Source organism: Hyperolius riggenbachi, chromosome 1, assembly GCF_040937935.1.
Source record: "Hyperolius riggenbachi isolate aHypRig1 chromosome 1, aHypRig1.pri, whole genome shotgun sequence".
Lineage (NCBI taxonomy): Eukaryota > Metazoa > Chordata > Amphibia > Anura > Hyperoliidae > Hyperolius > Hyperolius riggenbachi.
The window spans coordinates 227,724,546-227,744,160 of NC_090646.1; the positions used below are offsets into that span (position 1 = coordinate 227,724,546).

The 19,615-nt window shown below is 42.4% G+C and overlaps 1 protein-coding gene across 1 annotated transcript in view; it reads left to right on the forward strand.

Annotated features, from left to right (window-relative positions):
- Window positions 1–3,407: 3,407 nt before the first annotated feature.
- The window catches only part of LOC137503714 (collagen alpha-1(XXV) chain-like), a 298,356-nt gene continuing 282,148 nt past the window's right edge, over window positions 3,408–19,615 (forward strand). Inside the window, exons 1-2 of the mRNA XM_068231110.1 lie at window positions 3,408–4,124; window positions 19,376–19,445. Coding sequence (XP_068087211.1) covers window positions 3,825–4,124; window positions 19,376–19,445 — 370 coding nt within the window. The 5' untranslated portion in view covers window positions 3,408–3,824. The remainder of the gene's footprint in view (window positions 4,125–19,375; window positions 19,446–19,615) is intronic.

Sequence of the window (19,615 nt, forward strand, 5' to 3'; positions counted from 1 at the left end):
TCTAGTTATCTGGCTTGTAGTCACTTCCATGTATCTCCTTTTCTTATTTCTTTCTGCTTCAAACACAATTAGGAATGACAGCTGAATGAATTGTGCGCCCCCCTCCTACACTGCGCCCTGAGGCTGGAGCCTCTCCAGCCTATGCCTCGGCCCGGCCCTGGTGATAGCGATTTGAGATTAGCGATTTTAATTCTGATTGGTTGTTTCAAATTATAATATTTCTTTTACAGTTTGCGGTAATTTAAAACCACACAGGAATGGGCTTCCGAGTAGTGATCTATTCAAATTCGGAATTCTAATGAAGATGAATCTCTCCACCTCTGACCACGGGATGGGGAAGGGTTAACTTACCCTGAAGTCCGTGGATCCTATGCGTGTCATTGCTGTCATATGGGACCTATGGGACGCGTTACACCACTAACTACCGCACTACGCACTTCCTCCATATGCCGGAAGGAGGATGTGGACAGGCCGTAGTGAGTGGTGGAACGCGTCCCACAGGTCGTGTATGACAGCAATGATGCGCATAGGATCACAGGTGGAGTAATTAATCTTCATTAGAATTCCAAATCCGAGTAGATAACTACTCGGAAGCCCATCCCTGAAATCACACACAAATAGATATGTGTAGCGATTCATGAGCGATTTGCCAGCGATTCAATACTTTACATTGACGTGCAAACGCTTCCAAAATGCTGCATGTCCTGTGATTGCGATTTTGCTCATCTCATTTGTTACTGTGGAATTTGTGACAATTACTTACATTGGCAGAGCGTTTGGGGAAATTGCTAGCAAATTAAAACGATCCCTAAATGCTCAAAAAAGTGCTCTAGTAAGTTCCAGCCCATAGGCAGGGAACACACTAGGTAGTGCAAAAAAACATGCATTTTATCCACTGTGCGTTTTTGTGCTGCATTTTTGGTGCTTTTACACATTCGTGTGTTTTTTGTTTTTTTTTGGTGCCCTTTGCAGTTTTATTTATATAAACAATGGGATAAAATACAGTAACATTTAAAAAAGCATGTAAAAATGCCTTCCTCTGCATCTCCATTAAGATACAGTATGTGTTTTACATACATTTTACATACATGAAAATTATGCAGCAAATTGTGTAATTTCAAAAGCGCAGAATGTAAAATACACCTACCTTATATGCATTTTTACATGTGACCCATAGACTTGCATTAGTGGCAAAACCGCTAGAGTTTTCGGCAATGCTAGTGTTTCTGCCTAGTGTGTGCCTAGTCTAAAGGAAACAATAGGTTGCTCTGGGCAACAGCCCCATTTCTGCTCCAAATTTCTTTGCACCTGTCTTTGCAAATCACATTTGCTTCTGCATCCCAATAGCATACAAATAAGATGAATAATTTTCTCTTTAAGTGGGATGTAATGCCTGATACACACCATGCAATTTCCTGTCAGATTGGCGGGTCGATTGTTAATTTCCATCATGTTCTATCTGCTCTCAACCGAGAATGAGATTGATTTTGTGCATAATGATCTGAAAATTGATCCCGTTCTTGATCGTGAGCAGACCGGACATGCTTGAAGTTATTGATTTGACCTGTGGATCTGACAGGAAATTGCACTGTGTGTACCGGACATTAGACTGTGATCATGGTAGGTAATAGGCATAGCCGGCCTTTGATATGAGCAATCGAAGCGGTCGCTCAGGGTGCCAGCTTCCAAGGGGGCGCCTATAGCTGGTTGCCTATACTGAGGGCACCTACACCTGATTTCCTATACTGAGGGCACCTATAGCTGGCTACCTATACTGAGGGAGGGCACCTACTCCTGGCTACATATACTGGAGGCACCTACGCTTGGCTACCTATGGGGAGGATGGAGACCTTCAACTGACTTCCTATACTGGGGGCACCTATGCTTGCAAACCTATATTGAGGGCAACTATACATGAGATCCTATACCGGGGGCACCTATACCTGGCTACATATCTATACTGAGTCTGAGGCCGTTTTGGAAGGGGGGGGGGGCGCACTGCAGCTATAATGCGTGGTGCAAATTGTCAGTGCTGTGCTATCATTCTAAATGGGGAAGGAGGCGGCTAACTGTCCCACTGATTGTTTTTATTAATATTCCTGAAAGGTTTTAGCCTTCCTTTTTAAGTGTATTCATGATAATGCACTCTTTCCATCCATTTGTGGTTATTGATAGTATTTTTCTATTATACATACTTGTCACGGAGATCTGAGCATTTGGCATCATGTGTCACGACATCAAAAAGGTTGGGAACCACTGTTCTAGGAGATATCTCAGGAGAAAAAGTGAATTGCATGTGGGCCTGTGTGTATGTATACGTGCGTACGTGTATATGCACGTGGGAAAAGGATGAGGGAGGGGCACAAAAATCAGGTTTCGCTCAGGGCGCTGTGAAACCTAAGGCCGGCCCTGGTAATAGGCTGTGAGGTCCTCTGAGGGACACATAATGACATGATTATGGACTATGTAGAGCAACGCAGACGATATTAACACAGACAGCAGATTTAAAGAGACACTGAAGCGAAAAAAAAAATGATGATATTATGATTTGTATGTGTAGCACAGCTAAGAAATAAAACATTAAGATCAGATACATCAGTGTAATTGTTTCCAGTACAGGAAGAGTTGAGAAACTCCAGTTGTTATCTTTATGCAAACAAGCCATTAACTCTCCGACTAGTGGTGGAGAGGGCTGTTATCTGACTTTTATTATCTCAACTGTAAGTGAACTGTTTACTTTTTCTCTGCTAGAGGAGAGGTCATTACTTCACAGACTGCTCTGAAAGACTCATTTTGAATGCAGAGTGTTGTGTAATTTGCACATATTATAGAATAATGCAATGTTAGAAAAAACACTATATACCTGAAAATGAAAGTATGAGAATATTTTCTTTGCTGCTAATCTTCTAGTAAAATTATTTATAGTACACAACCAATTCACTATATCATATTTTTTTTTTTTTTACTTCAGTGTCTCTTTAAGCAATAAAACATTATGAAAGATTGAATAGGTATTTTTTTGCAAATAAAATGAAACATCATTAGCCATAATATTCATGATGAGAGAAAGTGAAAGCAAGGAATTATTATTGATTAATAAAGCTGTGGAATTGATCCCCATCTGGAACTGTAAGGATCCACTGTCACTCTTGTACTTTGGAGTTGTGCTGATCCACTGAGGATACTAATAATGACGTATGGAAGATTTCCCCAGACTTGCCATGTTCTGTAGCCCGCGTCCAGTTATGCAGCTCGCAGGTACAGACAGGATTCCAAGGAGAAAATAGACAGCACTAAAGCCAATGCACACAAGGGGGCAGAGAAACACACACATTTCACGGAGCTGCTGTTAAAACACGTTTTCCATCTCTCTCCTAGTCTTTCATTTCACAGCCTGCGCTGCTTGCAACTCCATTCAACGAGAAGCACAGCTTCATCTGAAGCAAGAAGGAAAAGCAACAAGTCCCAAATGACTGCAGAGAGCAGCTTACTGACCAGCAGTGTTCAGCAACTCTAGTGACCCACAGAGCACAGTGCAGTGACCAGCACACTTATATTGGCAAGCACACTGATCACTAGTGGCAGAAGGGGGCACTGGAGCTGCATTGCCAAGTACAGTGACCACTTATCTGTCAGGAAGAAGCCACTACCAATCTGCAGATAAGATCCTGTCTCGATCAGATCGGTTGCTTTCTGTCATTTTCTCACCCTGTCTTGTGCTGGACAACGTTATTCTCCAGATATCTTCCATCAAGTCTTTGGTCACTATTTCTAGCTCTACAACAGAAGTCTCTTCTTTGCAGCTTAGGAAGTAATTGGGGAATATGTTGGTTAAAGAAGATGCCGGGAGTAAGCCAGACAACTGTTACCAGAGGTTTGATGGGGACAAGCTCGGGAATGGCTGCAGAAGCTGGAGCAGGACTTTGCCTAGTGCATTGGCTTTACTGATGTCTATTTTCTCCCTGGTATCCTGTCTGTACCTGAATGTAAAGAGCAGCGAGCTGCAGACCAGGATGTGGGCAGTAGAACATGGCAAGTCTGGGGAGATCTACCATGTGCCTGGATTATCAGTGGATCAGCTCAACTCCATAGTACAAGAGAAGGTGGATCGCTTACTGTCCCAGGTGTGGATCCTTTCCTTGCTTTCACTTTCCCCCATCATTTATATTATGGCCAAATGCTTCTTTCGGTTTCTTTGCACAAATAGCGTGTGCAGGCACCCTCAAATTATGTTTTATTGCATAGATCTGACGTCAATTGTTAGCAATCAGACATGAAATATAGCCCTTTTGTGCTCTTAGGATCTTTCATGTTTTTGTTTGTTTTATTAATGAAGTAAATAAATTATATAAAGTACAACAAGTAAATGAAGTAACTAATCACGTTCTGCAGGAAGACTGGTATTATTCTGCTGACTGTACCAGCTGTTCTGTTGGCACTGTTGCTGCAGGAACATTATTGATGCTATTTATTTCTACATCCTGAGTCACAATTTTATATTGTGATTGACAGTATTGTTTTCAACTTTCTAGTAAGCACTTTTTATAGTATCAGTAGAAAAGCACTGTCTTATCCTTGTTGGACCATACTAAACTGGCGAGAGAGGGCAGTACCCAGGAAGAGGTTTAGCCCAGAGTTGATCCAACTTAAAACAGCACCTTGTAGTTTAATGTAAAGCAACCAAATTGCATGATACAGACATTAGCAATATCCTTCTCTTTAAACATCATTGTCTTCATCCTGCAGCATTACATAGCTCAAGTTACAAAATACAGGTGTAAATGTGTAGCAGAAATGGGGCTAACACCCAGAGCAACTAACTGTAATTTCTTTTAAGCAGATTAATTTAAATCAGTACAATGACAAGTGGAGAAAAACTGGTCCAAAATGGGAAGGAGTTGCTCAGAGCAACCAAATGCTGGTTTTGGGCATCTGTTTAAGTTTTTTTCCCAGTTCTGTTCCAATTTTCCATCAATGGGTTTTTGATAAATCCTCTGCCCTTCTTTTCTTTAATATCTAAAGCTTGATTGGTTGCTATGGGCAACCACTTGACTTGCCCCAGTTTCCTATGAACTAGAATTTATATCAAAGCCCCAGTGACTGTAAACTGCTGTGAAGGTTTGCTACAGACTTAGCTACCCTCACTGAGATACGTGCAAGGACCAGTAGTTGGTTGGTGCTCCTTATCAAGAATTTAGAAAGTTGTTTACCGTGTTTTTCTTTTGTGTGTTTTTAAACTTTTATAAACAGCTTCTTGTATGTTCGTGGGTGTTCAGCTGCTCATCAAACACCCTAAAAAGTGCTATGAGCTTATTTTTCCTTTTGAGTTATTTCAGTGCTGGTGGTACTTAACATCCATCGTCTTACTCTAAGGGCTCTATGTGTGGTACTTTATTTCTGCTCCTCAGTTCTCAGATGTGTCAACCTGTTGTATTCATTACAAGGGAGCTTCCATTTACACTTATTATGCCAACATATGTATATGCTGTGCAAACTGCAGCAGGACGAGTGAGACTTCCTGCAGTACTATTGCTATAGTAGGGAATCACAGGCTAATCGACACAATATGATGATCACTCCCCCACAACCACACACACTAAGCAGTGCATGGTTCAGTTTTGGATGGGCTGAAGCTTCCAGTGTTTAATTATTCAATTTTGTTACTGCTAGAAAACACTAGACATAAATCACTGCACTGTGCCCTCTGTACACCTGTATGGAAAACCTGTCATAAAAGCTGTAACAAGCATCTAGGCAATCACATATGCATTCATTCTGTGGCAAGATGGCTTTTTACAGTGATTCATTTTATGCATGTCAGTTTAAACTACATGGGAAATATACTACTGCTATAAAATAGCTGGTTAGTGCAAATGATATGCATTAGTGCAATAAGTTAAGTATGAAAACAGCTGTAAAAAGCAATGAAACACATTATCAAGTGGGGAAGCATTTAAAATCACTTGAAAAGCCATATACAATAAATACATATAACACATTTATTATTAGTTTTCTGAAAACAAGATGGGCAGTTCACGTATCATGAATTAACTATACATTGCAGCATCTAATATTATCTGATTTTCCTTTACAAAGTTCTTTTTATTATTATTTAGTACTTATATAGCACCAACATCTTACACAGCACTGTACAGAGTATATATTGACTTGTCACTAAAGTCCCTCAGAGGTGCTCACAATCTAATCCCTACCATAGTCATAGGTCTATGTATGTATCGTGTAGTGTATGTATCATAGTCTAGGGCCAATTTAGGGGGAAGCCAATTAACTTATCTGTATGTTTTTGGGATGTGGGAAGAAACTAGAGTGCCTGAAGGTAACCCACGCAGACACGGGGGGAACATACAAACTCCTTGCAGATGTTGACCTGGCTGGGATTCCCAGTGCTGCAAGGCATAAGTGCTAACCACAACACCACCGCACTGCCAATCTTCTGATAGATTGTTATGATTTAGAAATGTATGCATTATCAGCAAGGCATATTTATTCTGAAGGTATGTCTAAAGGTGGCCATACACTTATAGATTTGCAGCAGATTCGACCATCAGATAGATTTCTGTCAGATGCCTGTCAAGTCGAATCTGACAGGATCCTATCTGATGTGTGCCACACACTAGGAACAGATTTCCAATAGATTTCAGAATGAAATCTATTGGAAATCGATCTAAATGCATTATTGGACCATTAGATCCAATGCAACTCTATGGGCCATCAATCTGCTGACAGCAGCAGATTGACCCAGATTTTCCATCCTGTCAGACAGATGAAATCGATCAAAACCGACCGAAATCAGCTGCAAATCGATCGATTTGGGAATTTGATAGAATCGATTTCTGATCGATTCCATAGAATCGATCAATCGATCGATGGCTGAAATTGACCAGTGTATGGGGCCCTTAAGCAGTAATAAAAGCTAGTCACATATGAGCTGATTATGGACTGATATGCCACACCAATCAGTCCCTATCTGATGGGGATTCAATCTGACAGTGATGGATTTGTACACTACACAATTTAACTAACTAACTAACTAACTAACTAACTAACTAACTAACCCTATTGCAAACTGATTGGACTGCAAGAATGGTGCTACTCAATGCATTGCAATGCTATTGGTCATCCATCTCTCACTGTCCCACCCACACCAACCTTGTTTGAAGATTTTACAATGTGTCCACTGATGCATTCGATTCAAAATCTGCTTAGAATTATTTGAAAAGAAATTGCTCAGATTTGGGAGTAGGGCACTGGCAGATTCAATTACAGTGATGAAATTGGCTGGAAATTTATCAAAATCAATGTGTGTATGGCCAGTTAGGCAAGCGATACAAGATTTGATAGTTGCAAGTCATCTATTGTCCCAACATATCCAATCAAATTAATTTCAATCAATTCTAAGCAGTTTATCAAATGAAAGTCTGATTGAACAGCTGAAAAAATTCTGGGTGATGGTGGTAGGGCAGGAGTGGTTTGAGATCCATGGCTCCATGGGTATAAAATAGCCCCTGTAACCCCCACCATCGCAAGGGGGCCTGGGGTCTTCTCATGGTTAGATGTAGAGTGCGGTAACAGAGGGATACAATACTGGTGTGATTGACACATCGTACTCACTCATCTCATCAGCCATGCCGTACAATCTATTTCCCTGTAGCACCTGATGCACATCACATGACATGCAGGGTAGGAGCCACAAGGAGATATGCAAGGGGGGTGCAGCCAAAGAGAGGCGTAAGGAGGACCTAGTGCTCTGCTAGAAGGCGGTAATATATTGCTCTGCTCACGCACTCTGCTTTATTGGCGTGGGGTGAAATAGTTATTCACAGTGGGACTGGACAGAGTTTCAATCTTGGTGGGGGATCGGGTTTTCAATGGGGCTCAACCAGCTCAGTTGTGCTGGGGGCCCGCAGAGTTCAAGCATGGACCATTGCATTTCACTGTATTGAGCAGTACAATGCTTGAAGTCTGATCAGTGGTCAATAGATTTCTGCTGGATTTCAATCGGAAAAGGATCAATCAGCTTGGCATATCAGGCCATATTCAGCGCACGTATGCCCAGCTTTAATATCTGAATATGGTAAATTTGTGATACAGACAGTTAGGTTTTGACTGAACTGGCTAGATAGTGGACTGGTTGAGTAGGGCCATAATCACAGTCCATACAAAATGTTGTAGTGCTGCGTAATATGTTGGCGCTTTATAAATACAATAAATAAATAATAAATAAATTACACTTTATGGTCTGTCTTGGGCCTCTCATATAAGATTAAATTCTAGGTATTCCCTTTGAGCCTGGTATTGGAGTACTACATGTACCATAAAATTGCAGCACTGGGATTATGTATTGCCACATCCTCAGATCACTGTAAAATCAATTAAAATAAAGAAACAGAGAGCCCAGTATTGTGTAGTATGTTAAAAGCAAATGAAAAATGTGAAAAGTGAGATATACACAGTATACTCACAAACATGGGTCACCACATAGGCAACCACTGTATATGCAGGTGAGGAGAATAGACCTGTCCTCACTCAGGATTAAGATGTCGCTCTCTGTAGATCTTAAAGAAGGGGGTAGGTCACCCATCCACCAAGGGTGGACACAGTATCGTATTAGGAAAACAGAGGCGCCAGCAGGATAAAAATTGATAAAAATTTTAAAAAGTTGCTGGGAGGCAATTTTTATCCTGCTGGCGCCTCTGTTTTCCTAATATGATACTGTAAAATCAATGGTTCTCCCAAAGCTGACCAGACATGTTTTGATATTTCAATTCGGTTGGAAGCTGATTCAACCACTTTGATAAAATCTGCTGTTCAACATGTCCAGGTAGATTTGTTTGTGCACGCAGAAGGGGCAGCAGGGGATCAGTGGCAGCATTGCACTGCATGGAGCAGTAAAATAATTGCCTGACAACCGATGCTCAGCAGATGTCTACGGAAGTCTTTTGAGACTGGGAGTGTGATGTGTGCTGGGACTCAGTCACTGTCTGATTGAAACAAAGCGACACAGTAGAGGGGAAAGTAATGTGAGTAAATGGGCGATGCAAAAGTTTTATAATATGTTGGCGGCAAAGCTGTGGGGAAACCCGGGAATCCCAGTGATGTACTTCCTGTCTAGCAGGGAGTATGTCACTGGGCAAAGAGCAGCAGGGTGGGGGGGATTTCTCACTGGCTACCTAAAGGTTTCTCTCTGGCTACCTAAAGGGAACATCACTGGCTCCCTACGTGTGTGTGTGTGTGTGTGTGGGGGGGGGGGGGGGAAGTTGTGGGTGCACCCTTACCCTTGGAGTTTTATAACCTAGAAACTGCCCTGACTTTAGTGAATTTGGTGAAAATTAGTTTACTCGTGTCCATACATTTTCGTAAATATTCTAATTGCTGCAAAAATTACAAACTGTAAATCAGGTTTTTGGAATAGCTCCATTGGATCAGCTCATTTGGGCTTGAGGGATCAGCAGGTGCCTGTGTTAATTATCGCTGTGTTAATTATCGGTAATTGGGTGCTCAAGAGGTGAGCCAGACACCCAGTTCGGGTAGTAACTTATTAGCTATTATATAGAAATTAATTGTTGTAGCCAATTGTAGCAGTTATTTGGTCACTTAGAGGTGGTGGTTAGAGAAGAGGTAGTGCAATTCGGTTTAGGCACTTAGAGGGTGGATTAGGGTTAGGCGTTAGGTAGGAGAGTTTGGTTTGGCATGGGAGTGGGGGTCAGTTTAGGGATTAACTGGGGTGGGTGGGTGGGGGGGGCTAGTATTAGGTAAGGGGGAGTGGTTCAGATACTTAGACTAGAGGGTTCATGTGAGAATGGGTGCATAGCAAAATAACTATACACTAAATTACTGATATTTTACTACTAAACTGGAGCAGTGCCTCTAAAATATGTACTCTAGTTCCATTTCAGCTTTTTACTTTGTTATTTTGTGCCAAATTGGAATCATTTTCTGTAATTTGTCATTTACAGATGAACAGCTGACTAGCATAATGTGTGTGGTGGTTAGCATTTTAATAATATGTTTGCCTAATTTCTTGTAAGGAAGTGCAATATCTAGGAATTAACTTCCTGGAAGCATGCGTAGATGGATTACAGCTACAGATTGTATGCATAACACTGTGCGTGTTACAAGACAGTAATGCATGCATGACTGCCATTTGAATCTCATAGCAGCTTACAATGAATACTTAATTGACTTGACTCTGCCAAAGATGCTTTCAGTTTTTTTATTTAAGCTAGATTGGCTAAGGATTAATCAGAAGCATCTGTGGAACTGCAGAAAATGTTCTGACTAGTAGGTAAGGAAAGTAGGTAATGCCTATCCGTCTTTAATTATAAAGGTAGCTTATTTTGGGAGAACGATGTTAAACCCTGCTGACCACATTAGTTAAACCTCACGCACCCAGAATAGCCATGATGTTTCCCTTATTGCTCAGCCGCATACTTTTTTCACATGGCTACACTTAAAGTTTAAGCTGTGGCGGAAGAGGTGGTGTCATGGTACTCCCCATAGATGCTAAATGTCAGCTTATCTTCTTGATCTTTTTAGATGTTTCATGACCTTATCTGGATACTTTGTCACAGTACACATAAGGCTAGACTTGTTCACTGCGCCCGGATTTACATCACAGGCGCAGTGGCGGCTCCAGGAATTTTTTTTAGGGGGTGCTATGCAGGTGCTGGACCAATTTCCGGGGGAGCTAAAATGGGTGTGGTCATGACCGGATGAGGGCGGGGCTAACTGTAATTTAAAGTGAACCCAGGGTGAGAGTGATATGGTGGCTGCCATATTTATTTCCTTTTAAACAATTCTAGTTGCCTGCCAGCCCTGCTGATCTATTGGCTGCAGTAGTGAACTGAATTAGGCCTGGTGCACACCAGAGGAGTTTTTCTGAGCGTTTTGAGTTTTTAAATCTGCTGCTAATGTTATCCTATGTGTCTGTGCACACTGGAGCAATGAGGTTTTGTAAAAAACCCCATAGCATTACATTGGGAAGAGCTTTTGAAAGCTTTTCCCAACGTAATGCTATGCGGTTTTTTACAAAACCTCATTGCTCCAGTGTGCACAGACACATAGGATAACATTAGCAGCAGATTTAAAAACTCAAAAAGCTCAGAAAAACTCCTCTGGTGTGCACCAGGCCTTACACCAGAAACAAACATGCAGCTAATCTCAGTTCTGACAATATTGTCAGAAACCCCTGACCTGCTGCATGCTTGTTCAGGGTCTATGGTTGAAAGAATTAGAGGCAGAGGACCAACACGGCAGCCAGGCAGCTGGTATTACTTAAAAGGAGATAAATATAGCAGCCTCAATATTATTCTCACCTCGGGTTCCCTTTAAAAGTGCAACGCAAAGACAGAGGGCAAAAGTTTTGGTGACCCTTTCCCCAGAAAATTCACATAATTGTGCAGGTTTTCTCAAGAAAATACACGTAATGTGAGCAGATTTGAACAAAAAACACATTCAATGACCCCAATATGCACAATCGTTATCAGATATGACCCCAATATGCACAATCGTTATCAGATATGAGCCCAATATGCACAATCGTTATCAGATATGACCCCAATATGCACAATCGTTATCAGATATGACCCCAATATGCACAATCGTTATCAGATATGACCCCAATATGCACAATCCTTATCAGATATGACCCCAATATGCACAATCCTTATCAGATATGACCCCAATATGCACAATCCTTATCAGATCTGGCCCCAATATGCACAATCCTTATCAGATATGACCCCAATATGCACAATCCTTATCAGATATGACCCCAATATGCACAATCCTTATCAGATATGACCCCAATATGCACAATCGTTATCAGATATGACCCCAATATGCACAATCGTTATCAGATATGACCCCAATATGCACAACCGTTGTCAAATATGACCCCAATATGCACAACCGTTATCAGATATGACCCCAATATGCACAACCATTATCAGATATGACCCCAATACGCACAATCCTTATCAGATCTGGCCCCAATATGCACAATCCTTATCAGATATGACCCCAATATACACAACCGTTATCAGATCTGACCCCAATATGCACAATCCTTATCAGATCTGACCCCAATATGCACAATCCTTATCAGATCTGACCACAATCAGCAGCACCACCTGAAAAAGAAAAGAAAACCCCATTTACTCACCTAGTCAGAGGACCTCCGGTTCCGACCTCCTCCTCTTCCGACCTCCTTGTGGCGCGCAACTCAGCTCCCACGATCCTCTTCCTTCCTGCAGCAGCCTGCATTACCCGGCGAGCAGGGCTACGGGAAAATGGCCGCCCGAAGCACTGCACTGCAGACTCCAAGTCTGCAGAGCAGGGCTTCGGGCAGCCATCTTACCGTAGCCCTGCCTGCTGCTCCGGGCTGCTGCTGTGAACTGACTCGGCGTCTCTTAGACGCCTGAAGTCAGTTCACGCCAGGGGGTGCTTGGACAAATTTAGGGGGTGCTTGAGCACCCCCAAGCACCCCCCTGGCGCCGCCACTGCACAGGCGCCTGTAGGTCCAGATGTTCTGGCATCCTACACTTTGCTATCCACTAAACCGCACCGCAAATGTGCTGGCTGGCCCCACTGTGATGTCTCCTGTGTTTCCACTGCCTGGTCAAGGTAGCTACAGGTGTCCCTTAATACTGAGTGAATTCATCTCTGGCTACCTAATACTAAGTAGCTAGAGGTGTCCCTGACCGAAGGGAGCTCTCGTCAGTGGAATGCCGAGAGCGGAGCGAGTAACCTCTCTCATTTATGCTCCACTTGGGACTCTGCATAGGGAAGAAGGCACTCAGGGTGGGGAGTGAGCTGCCTTTCCATCATCAGGCGCCTGTAGGCACGAGCCTACAGTGCTTTATGGTAAATCTGTCTGCTTGTTCTTAAAGTAAACCTTTCTTGCGTGTGTTTGCGTCACTGAAATCCCAGTGCTATTTAATTGAGCGCTGGAACAGAGTATATTATTATTAAAGCAATATCCTAATTATTGCTGTTCTCCAATGACCTATCCTGATGTCCTAAACCCCCCTCCCCCAGCATTCCTCCTCTACCAACCTATCTCTGTCTATACCCACTGGCAATGGGGTAGCCCTTAAAAATCCTTAGCCCCAGCATATCCAAGGTGAGTTGTTCACACTAGCATAACATATTACTTTCTGTGACAGTACATGTAAACTCTAACCTGCCCTCAACTCTGACTTAAAGTGTGCCTGAGGTGACATGATGAGCTAGACATATGTTTGTACACTGCCAAGCATACAAATAACTAGACTGTGCTCATGTTTTCCCTTTGTGCCTAAAATAGTTAACATTCAGTTATGCAAGCAATGCAAGTTTCTCTTCAGTAGGGACATGGTTGGATTCTAGCATCCCTCACTGACAAGGTGTCAGAGCCATAAAACTTTTTCTTGAAGAGAACAGCTTCTGAGAGTAGGGGATAAATAAAAAAGGTCAATAGTTCATATATTTTAGCTCTGGGACACAGAATGACTGTAGCATTGAGCAGAGACAATAAAACATTACAGTACTTTTACATTTTTATACAAATAAAATAAAACTTTGGATATCTGAAAAAGTCATTTTTAAGAGTAGTAGGATAGATACAACGGCTTATCTCATCAATGTTCTTTCACCTCGGGTTCACTTGAAAGCCTAACACTAACTCCCACACTCAAAACAACCTCAAAGAAATAGCTTGACCTAATGCAATACGATTGCCTGTTTAGACTCATTTTTACATCGCAGGAAAGCTACCTCCTACTATTGTTTTCATCTTTTACCCTCATTTTTCCAAAGCGTCACAAGGGAGCTCCTATCAAAATTCTACTGGGGAGTCCCATGATTCTACTTATGCCCCTGACACCAGGCTACAAAGGAATTACATCCTGGGGGAAACTCAGGAGAAAAATCAGGGCCTGGCCAAGGCAGAGGCGAGAGAGGCTCCAGCCTCAGGGCGCAGTGTATGAGGGGGTGCACAACTCAATCAGCTGTCATTCCCCTATTGTGTTTGAAGCAGAGAGAAATAAGAAAAGGGGATACATGGCAGTGACTGCAAGCCAGATAACTAGAGATTAAGGAGTTGGGGGCCCTGGGGCTCCTCTTAGTCTAATAGCAATCAGTGTGTGATAGCTGCAGTGGTAGGGATGGAGGGGCCCACTTTGGTGTATCAGCCTTGGGTGCTGGAGGACCTTGTCCCAACTCTGAGAAAGCTTTATTGCATAAGCACCTTTGTCTCCTTTTTCTCCTCATCTCCTATTTCTCTTGTATTTTTCCCTGATAAATTACAAATCAGGAAAGGCAGAACATCCACTAGGTATACTTGTTCTTTTAGAGAAGACATCCATACCAGGCTGGGAACTGCAGAAGAAGAGCTTCAGGAAGGCTATCATATCAGTAAAGTTAACACTGTGTTGTATTAAATGAATGTTTTGATGACCCTGGGGTGTTAGTATGACTGCCCTTTCTATCGCTCCCTTGATTTATTTGCTTGTTAAATCAAAGTGATTATGTAACCCCTATCTTACAAAATATTAACTGTGGAGTGATCTTCTGTGTGACCTGGAAGAGCGTGTGTGTCTGCATCAGGTTGTAGCTGACAGGCTATTGACTAGTACTGAGCCAACAGCTCATTTCTCTGTACTGTTATCTTCAACGCTTTGACATGTTGTTCTTTTTTTATCAGTATATAAATGAATAACTGCATGTAGAGACCTTATGGTGGCTGCATAAAAATGTCTCTTATAAATGGTGTATTGTTTTTCATGGTATCAGTTTCATTATAGTCAAGAATCTTATTTGCCAAAGATTTGGAACCATTTAAGTACTGCATGCTTGAAGTGAGAGGCATATGGTGGCTGCGATATTTATTTCCCTGTATACAATACCAGTTGCCTGGCAGTCCTGCTGATCTCTTTGGCAGCTTATAGTGTCTGAATCACACACCTGAAACGGGCATGTGGCTAATCCAGTCAGACTTCAGACATAAACATCTAATCTGCATGCTTGTTCAGGGTCTATGGCTAAAAGGATTAGAGACAAATGATCAACAGGGCAACCAGGCAACTGGTATTGTTTAAAAGGAAGCATCTGATCGTCATGGGTGGCACAGTAGTATAGTGGATATCACCTTCCTCTTGCAATACTGGGTCCCTAGTTCAAATCCCAGCCAGGGCACTATCTGCATGGAGTTTGTACGTTCACTCTGTGTCTGTGTGGGTTTCCTCCAGGCACTCTGGTTTCCTGCCACATCCCAAAAGCATACAGATAAGTTAATTATACCCAGAAACCTTGTTATCATGGTTAGTACTATTCAGTCATTCAGTGAGAGGCATGAATACTATATCCAAGTTTCTGTAGTATATAAACACTTGGTCTGTCTATCCTATGCATTACTATTCCATTCATGAGCTCTGTGTGGCCATTATTAGTACAGTGAGTTGCAGGAACACTTCCTCACATTCACAATGGCTAGAGGGACCTAATTAAAGCCAACGTTTTGAAGAAAATCTGTCATCTACAACGAAACACTTGAACATACAGCAATTCACTAATTAGACAAAGCAACATGCTTTCAATGAGTCTGTCAGCATGTAGATCGATGTTACAATGTATTTAGAAATTCACTGTGGACATGGCAATCCTCTGAAGCATCCAGGCACTGAGCAGAGCTGGTGGGCTGACTCCAGTGTGCTTCTTGGGAGCTGATGGGATCATGGATTTAATAAGTGTCTATGTCTGTTCTGTGATGTTGGCACCTTGCTTCAGATATGACAGATTCACTTTAACAAGCTGCATCATTAGGTTATGTATGCAGAGCCATATGACAAATCAAGGTTCCTCTGTAATCATAAAATGGGTGGGAGTGCCATCAGTGGAATGTATATGAAAGGATACAAATGGATAACACATAATGAAGTACTGTAAATTCAGATTTGTGGAACATGAGTTTCTTGTTTTGTTTCTTTGTTTTTTTTTGCAGCACAAAACTTTTCACAGCTACATTAAATTAATCAAACACATTGCTCTTCTTTGTCTTAAGCTAACCATATACTATATAATATTTTTCCCGATTAGACAGTAGATTCAACAAAATATCGAATTGGCTAGAAATTGTAAGTTACCACAGCGCCACAGTTACCCCGTGATCACATCCTGTGATTGGGATAGGTGTTTTGTGTAATGATCGACCCTTTAATACTTTTATTTTGAAGGTCACATGAACAGTTATTGGTCCTAGTCCCCCAATGAGGGGGCATTTCTTGTTTGCTGACTATGACAGCCTGCTTACCACTCACTCCATGCTGGTTGTTCTACCCTCCTCCATAGACTACGACAGGAAAATGGTTTTGTAACATCCTGTCCATGGCACTATGCTGTGTGCTGATTGGAAGAGGTGATAAGTGACAGCTTGACCACACCTTCACTCCTAAAAGACAGTGTTATTTGGCTGCGCTTAGAAGCCAGGTATCCATGGGGAAGCAGTAATCATCACAGCTGCCATTTCCTTTAATATACAGTGGGTTGCAAAAGTATTCGGCCCCCTTGAAGTTTTCCACATTTTGTCACATTACTGCCACAAACATGAATCAATTTTATTGGAATTCCACATGAAAGACCAACACAAAGTGGTGTACACATGAGAAGTGGAACGAAAATCATACATGATTCCAAACATTTTTTACAAATAAATAACTGCAAAGTGGGGTGTGCATAATTATTTGGCCCCCTTTGATCTGAGTGCACTCAGTTGCCTATAGACATTGCCTGATGAGTGCTAATGACTAAATAGAGTGCACCTGTGTGTAATCTAATGTCAGTACAAATACAGCTGCTCTGTGAGGGCCTCAGAGGTTGTCTAAGAGAATATTGGGAGCAACAACACTGTGATGTCCAAAGAACACACAAGACAGGTCAAGGATAAAGTTATTGAGAAATTTAAAGCAGGCTTAGGCTACAAAAAGATTTCCAAAGCCTTGAGCATCCAACAGAGCACTGTTCAAGCGATCATTCAGAAATGGAAGGAGTATGGCACAACTGTAAACCTACCAAGACAAGGCCATCCACCTAAACTCACAGGCTGAACAAGGAGAGCGCTGATCAGAAATGCAGTCAAGAGGCCCATGGTGACTCTGGACGAGCTGCAGAGATCTACAGCTCAGGTGGGAGACTCTGTCCATAGGACAAGTATTTGTCATGCACTGTACAAAGTTGGCCTTTATGGAAGAGTGGCAAGAAGAAAGGCATTGTTAACAGAAAGCATAAGAAGTCCCGTTTGCAGTTTGCCACAAGCCATGTGGGGGACACAGCAACCATGTGGAAGAAGGTGCTCTGGTCAGATGAGACCAAAATTGAACTTTTTGGCCAAAATGCAAAACACTATGTGTGGCGGAAAACTAACACTGCACATCACTCTGAACACACCATCCCCACTGTCAAATATGGTGGTGGCAGCATCATGCTCGGGGGGTGCATCTCTTCAGCAGGGACAGGGAAGCTGGTCAGAGTTGATGGGAAGATGGATGGAGCCAAATACAGGGCAAACTTGGAAGAAAACCTCTTGGAGACTGCAAAAGACTTGAGACTGGGGCGGAGGTTCACCTTCCTGCAGGACAATGACCCTAAACATAAAGCCAGGGCAACAAGGGAATGGTTTAAAACAAAACATATCTATGTGTTAGAATGGGCCAGTCAAAGTCCAGATCTAAATCCAATCTAGAATCTGTGGCAAGATTTGAAAACTGCTGTTCACAAACGCTGTCCATCTAATCTGACTAAGCTGGAGCGGTTTTGCAAAGAAGAATGGGCAATGATTTCAGTCTCTAGATGTGCAAAGCTGGTAGAGACATACCCTAAAAGACTGGCAGCTGTAATTGCAGCAAAAGGTGGTTCTACAAAAGATTGACTCAGGGGGCCAAATAATTACGCACACCCCACTTTGCAGTTATTTATTTGTAAAAAATGTTTGGAATGATGTATGATTTTCGATCCACTTCTCACATGTACACCACTTTGTATTGGTCTTTCAGGGGGAATTCCAATAAAATTGATGCATGTTTGTAGCAGTAATGTGACAAAATGTGGAAAACTTCCAGGGGGCCGAATACTTTTGCAACCCACTGTATGTGCCTTCAGTATAGGTAGATAGGTATAGGTGCCTTCAGTATTGATAGCTAGGTGTAGGGGCCTTCAGTATAGGTAGCCAGGTATAGTATCGTTAGGTATTGGTGCCTTCAGTATAGGTAGCCAGGTATAGTATAGTTAGGTGCAGGTGCCTTCAGTATTGATAGCTAGGTGTAGGGGCCTTCAGTATAGGTAGCTAGGTATAGTATAGTTAGGTGCAGGTGCCTTCAGTATTGATTGCTAGGTGTAGGGGCCTTCAGTATAGGTAGCTAGGTATAGGATAGTTAGGTGCAGGTGCCTTCAGTATTGATAGCTAGGTGTAGGGGCCTTCAGTATAGGTAGCCAGGTATAGTATCGTTAGGTGCAGGTGCCTTCAGTATTGATAGCTAGGTGTAGGGGCCTTCAGTATAGGTAGCTAGGTATAGTATAGTTAGGTGCAGGTGCCTTCAGTATTGATTGCTAGGTGTAGGGGCCTTCAGTATAGGTAGCTAGGTATAGGATAGTTAGGTGCAGGTGCCTTCAGTATTGATAGCTAGGTGTAGGGGCCTTCAGTATAGGTAGCCAGTTATAGTATAGTTAGGTGCAGGTGCCTTCAGTATTGATAGCTAGGTGTAGGGGCCTTCAGTATAGGGAGCCAGGTATAGTATGGTTAGATACAGGTGCCTTCCTTTCCAGTCGCACTTCCTTGCTCTCCTCCCCTGCATTCTGATTGGCCGGCAGCAGAATCTGATGACACGCGGCCAAGCAGGCGCATTATACAGCTGCCAGCCACTAAATTTAATGTGACGCGGCCACTTGGCCGCGATCTACCAAATAGGCGGTCGCGATCTACTGGTATATTGCAATCGACCTATTGGGCACCCCTGCTTTCAGGGCAAGCATACATATAGTTTTCCATGTGTGCCCTTCACATGTTTACCACTTCCTGTTGTAATTTGTTTTATTTTCTACTGTCTTCTTACTTATTACAACTCCATTCCTCCTTGGCCATACCCATGCCAGTGTTTAGGATGGACTGAGGAATGGAGAAATGTGTTTTACTTGGTGGACCACACCTTTCCTGATTCAGACCCATCAATTAATCTGAGTAGTTCCAAAAATGTGTGAAAAATGTGTGAGACCGTCGGCCCTTGAGGACTGGAGTTCAACATCCCTGATCTAGGATATCATTCAAGGTCTGTATCCATTTCAACTGTGAAATCACTGACACTTTCTTCTTTATTTTTTTCTGCAGAGGTCGTATGAACACATGGCAAAAATCCGGATCTCAAGAGAAGTTCCGGCAGATTGTAACTGCCCAGCAGGTAAATGTGATCAGATGATTGACAATCTGGTGCCCTCAGAGGTCCTGGCAGTCAGAGAGAGCCACAGAGCAGCTTACTAGGGCGGAGACAGAGGTCGGGGAAGGTCATCGTTACGATCTTATGTTTGGCCTATTTTGCTGCATTATGATACAAAATTGTAATTTCTTACT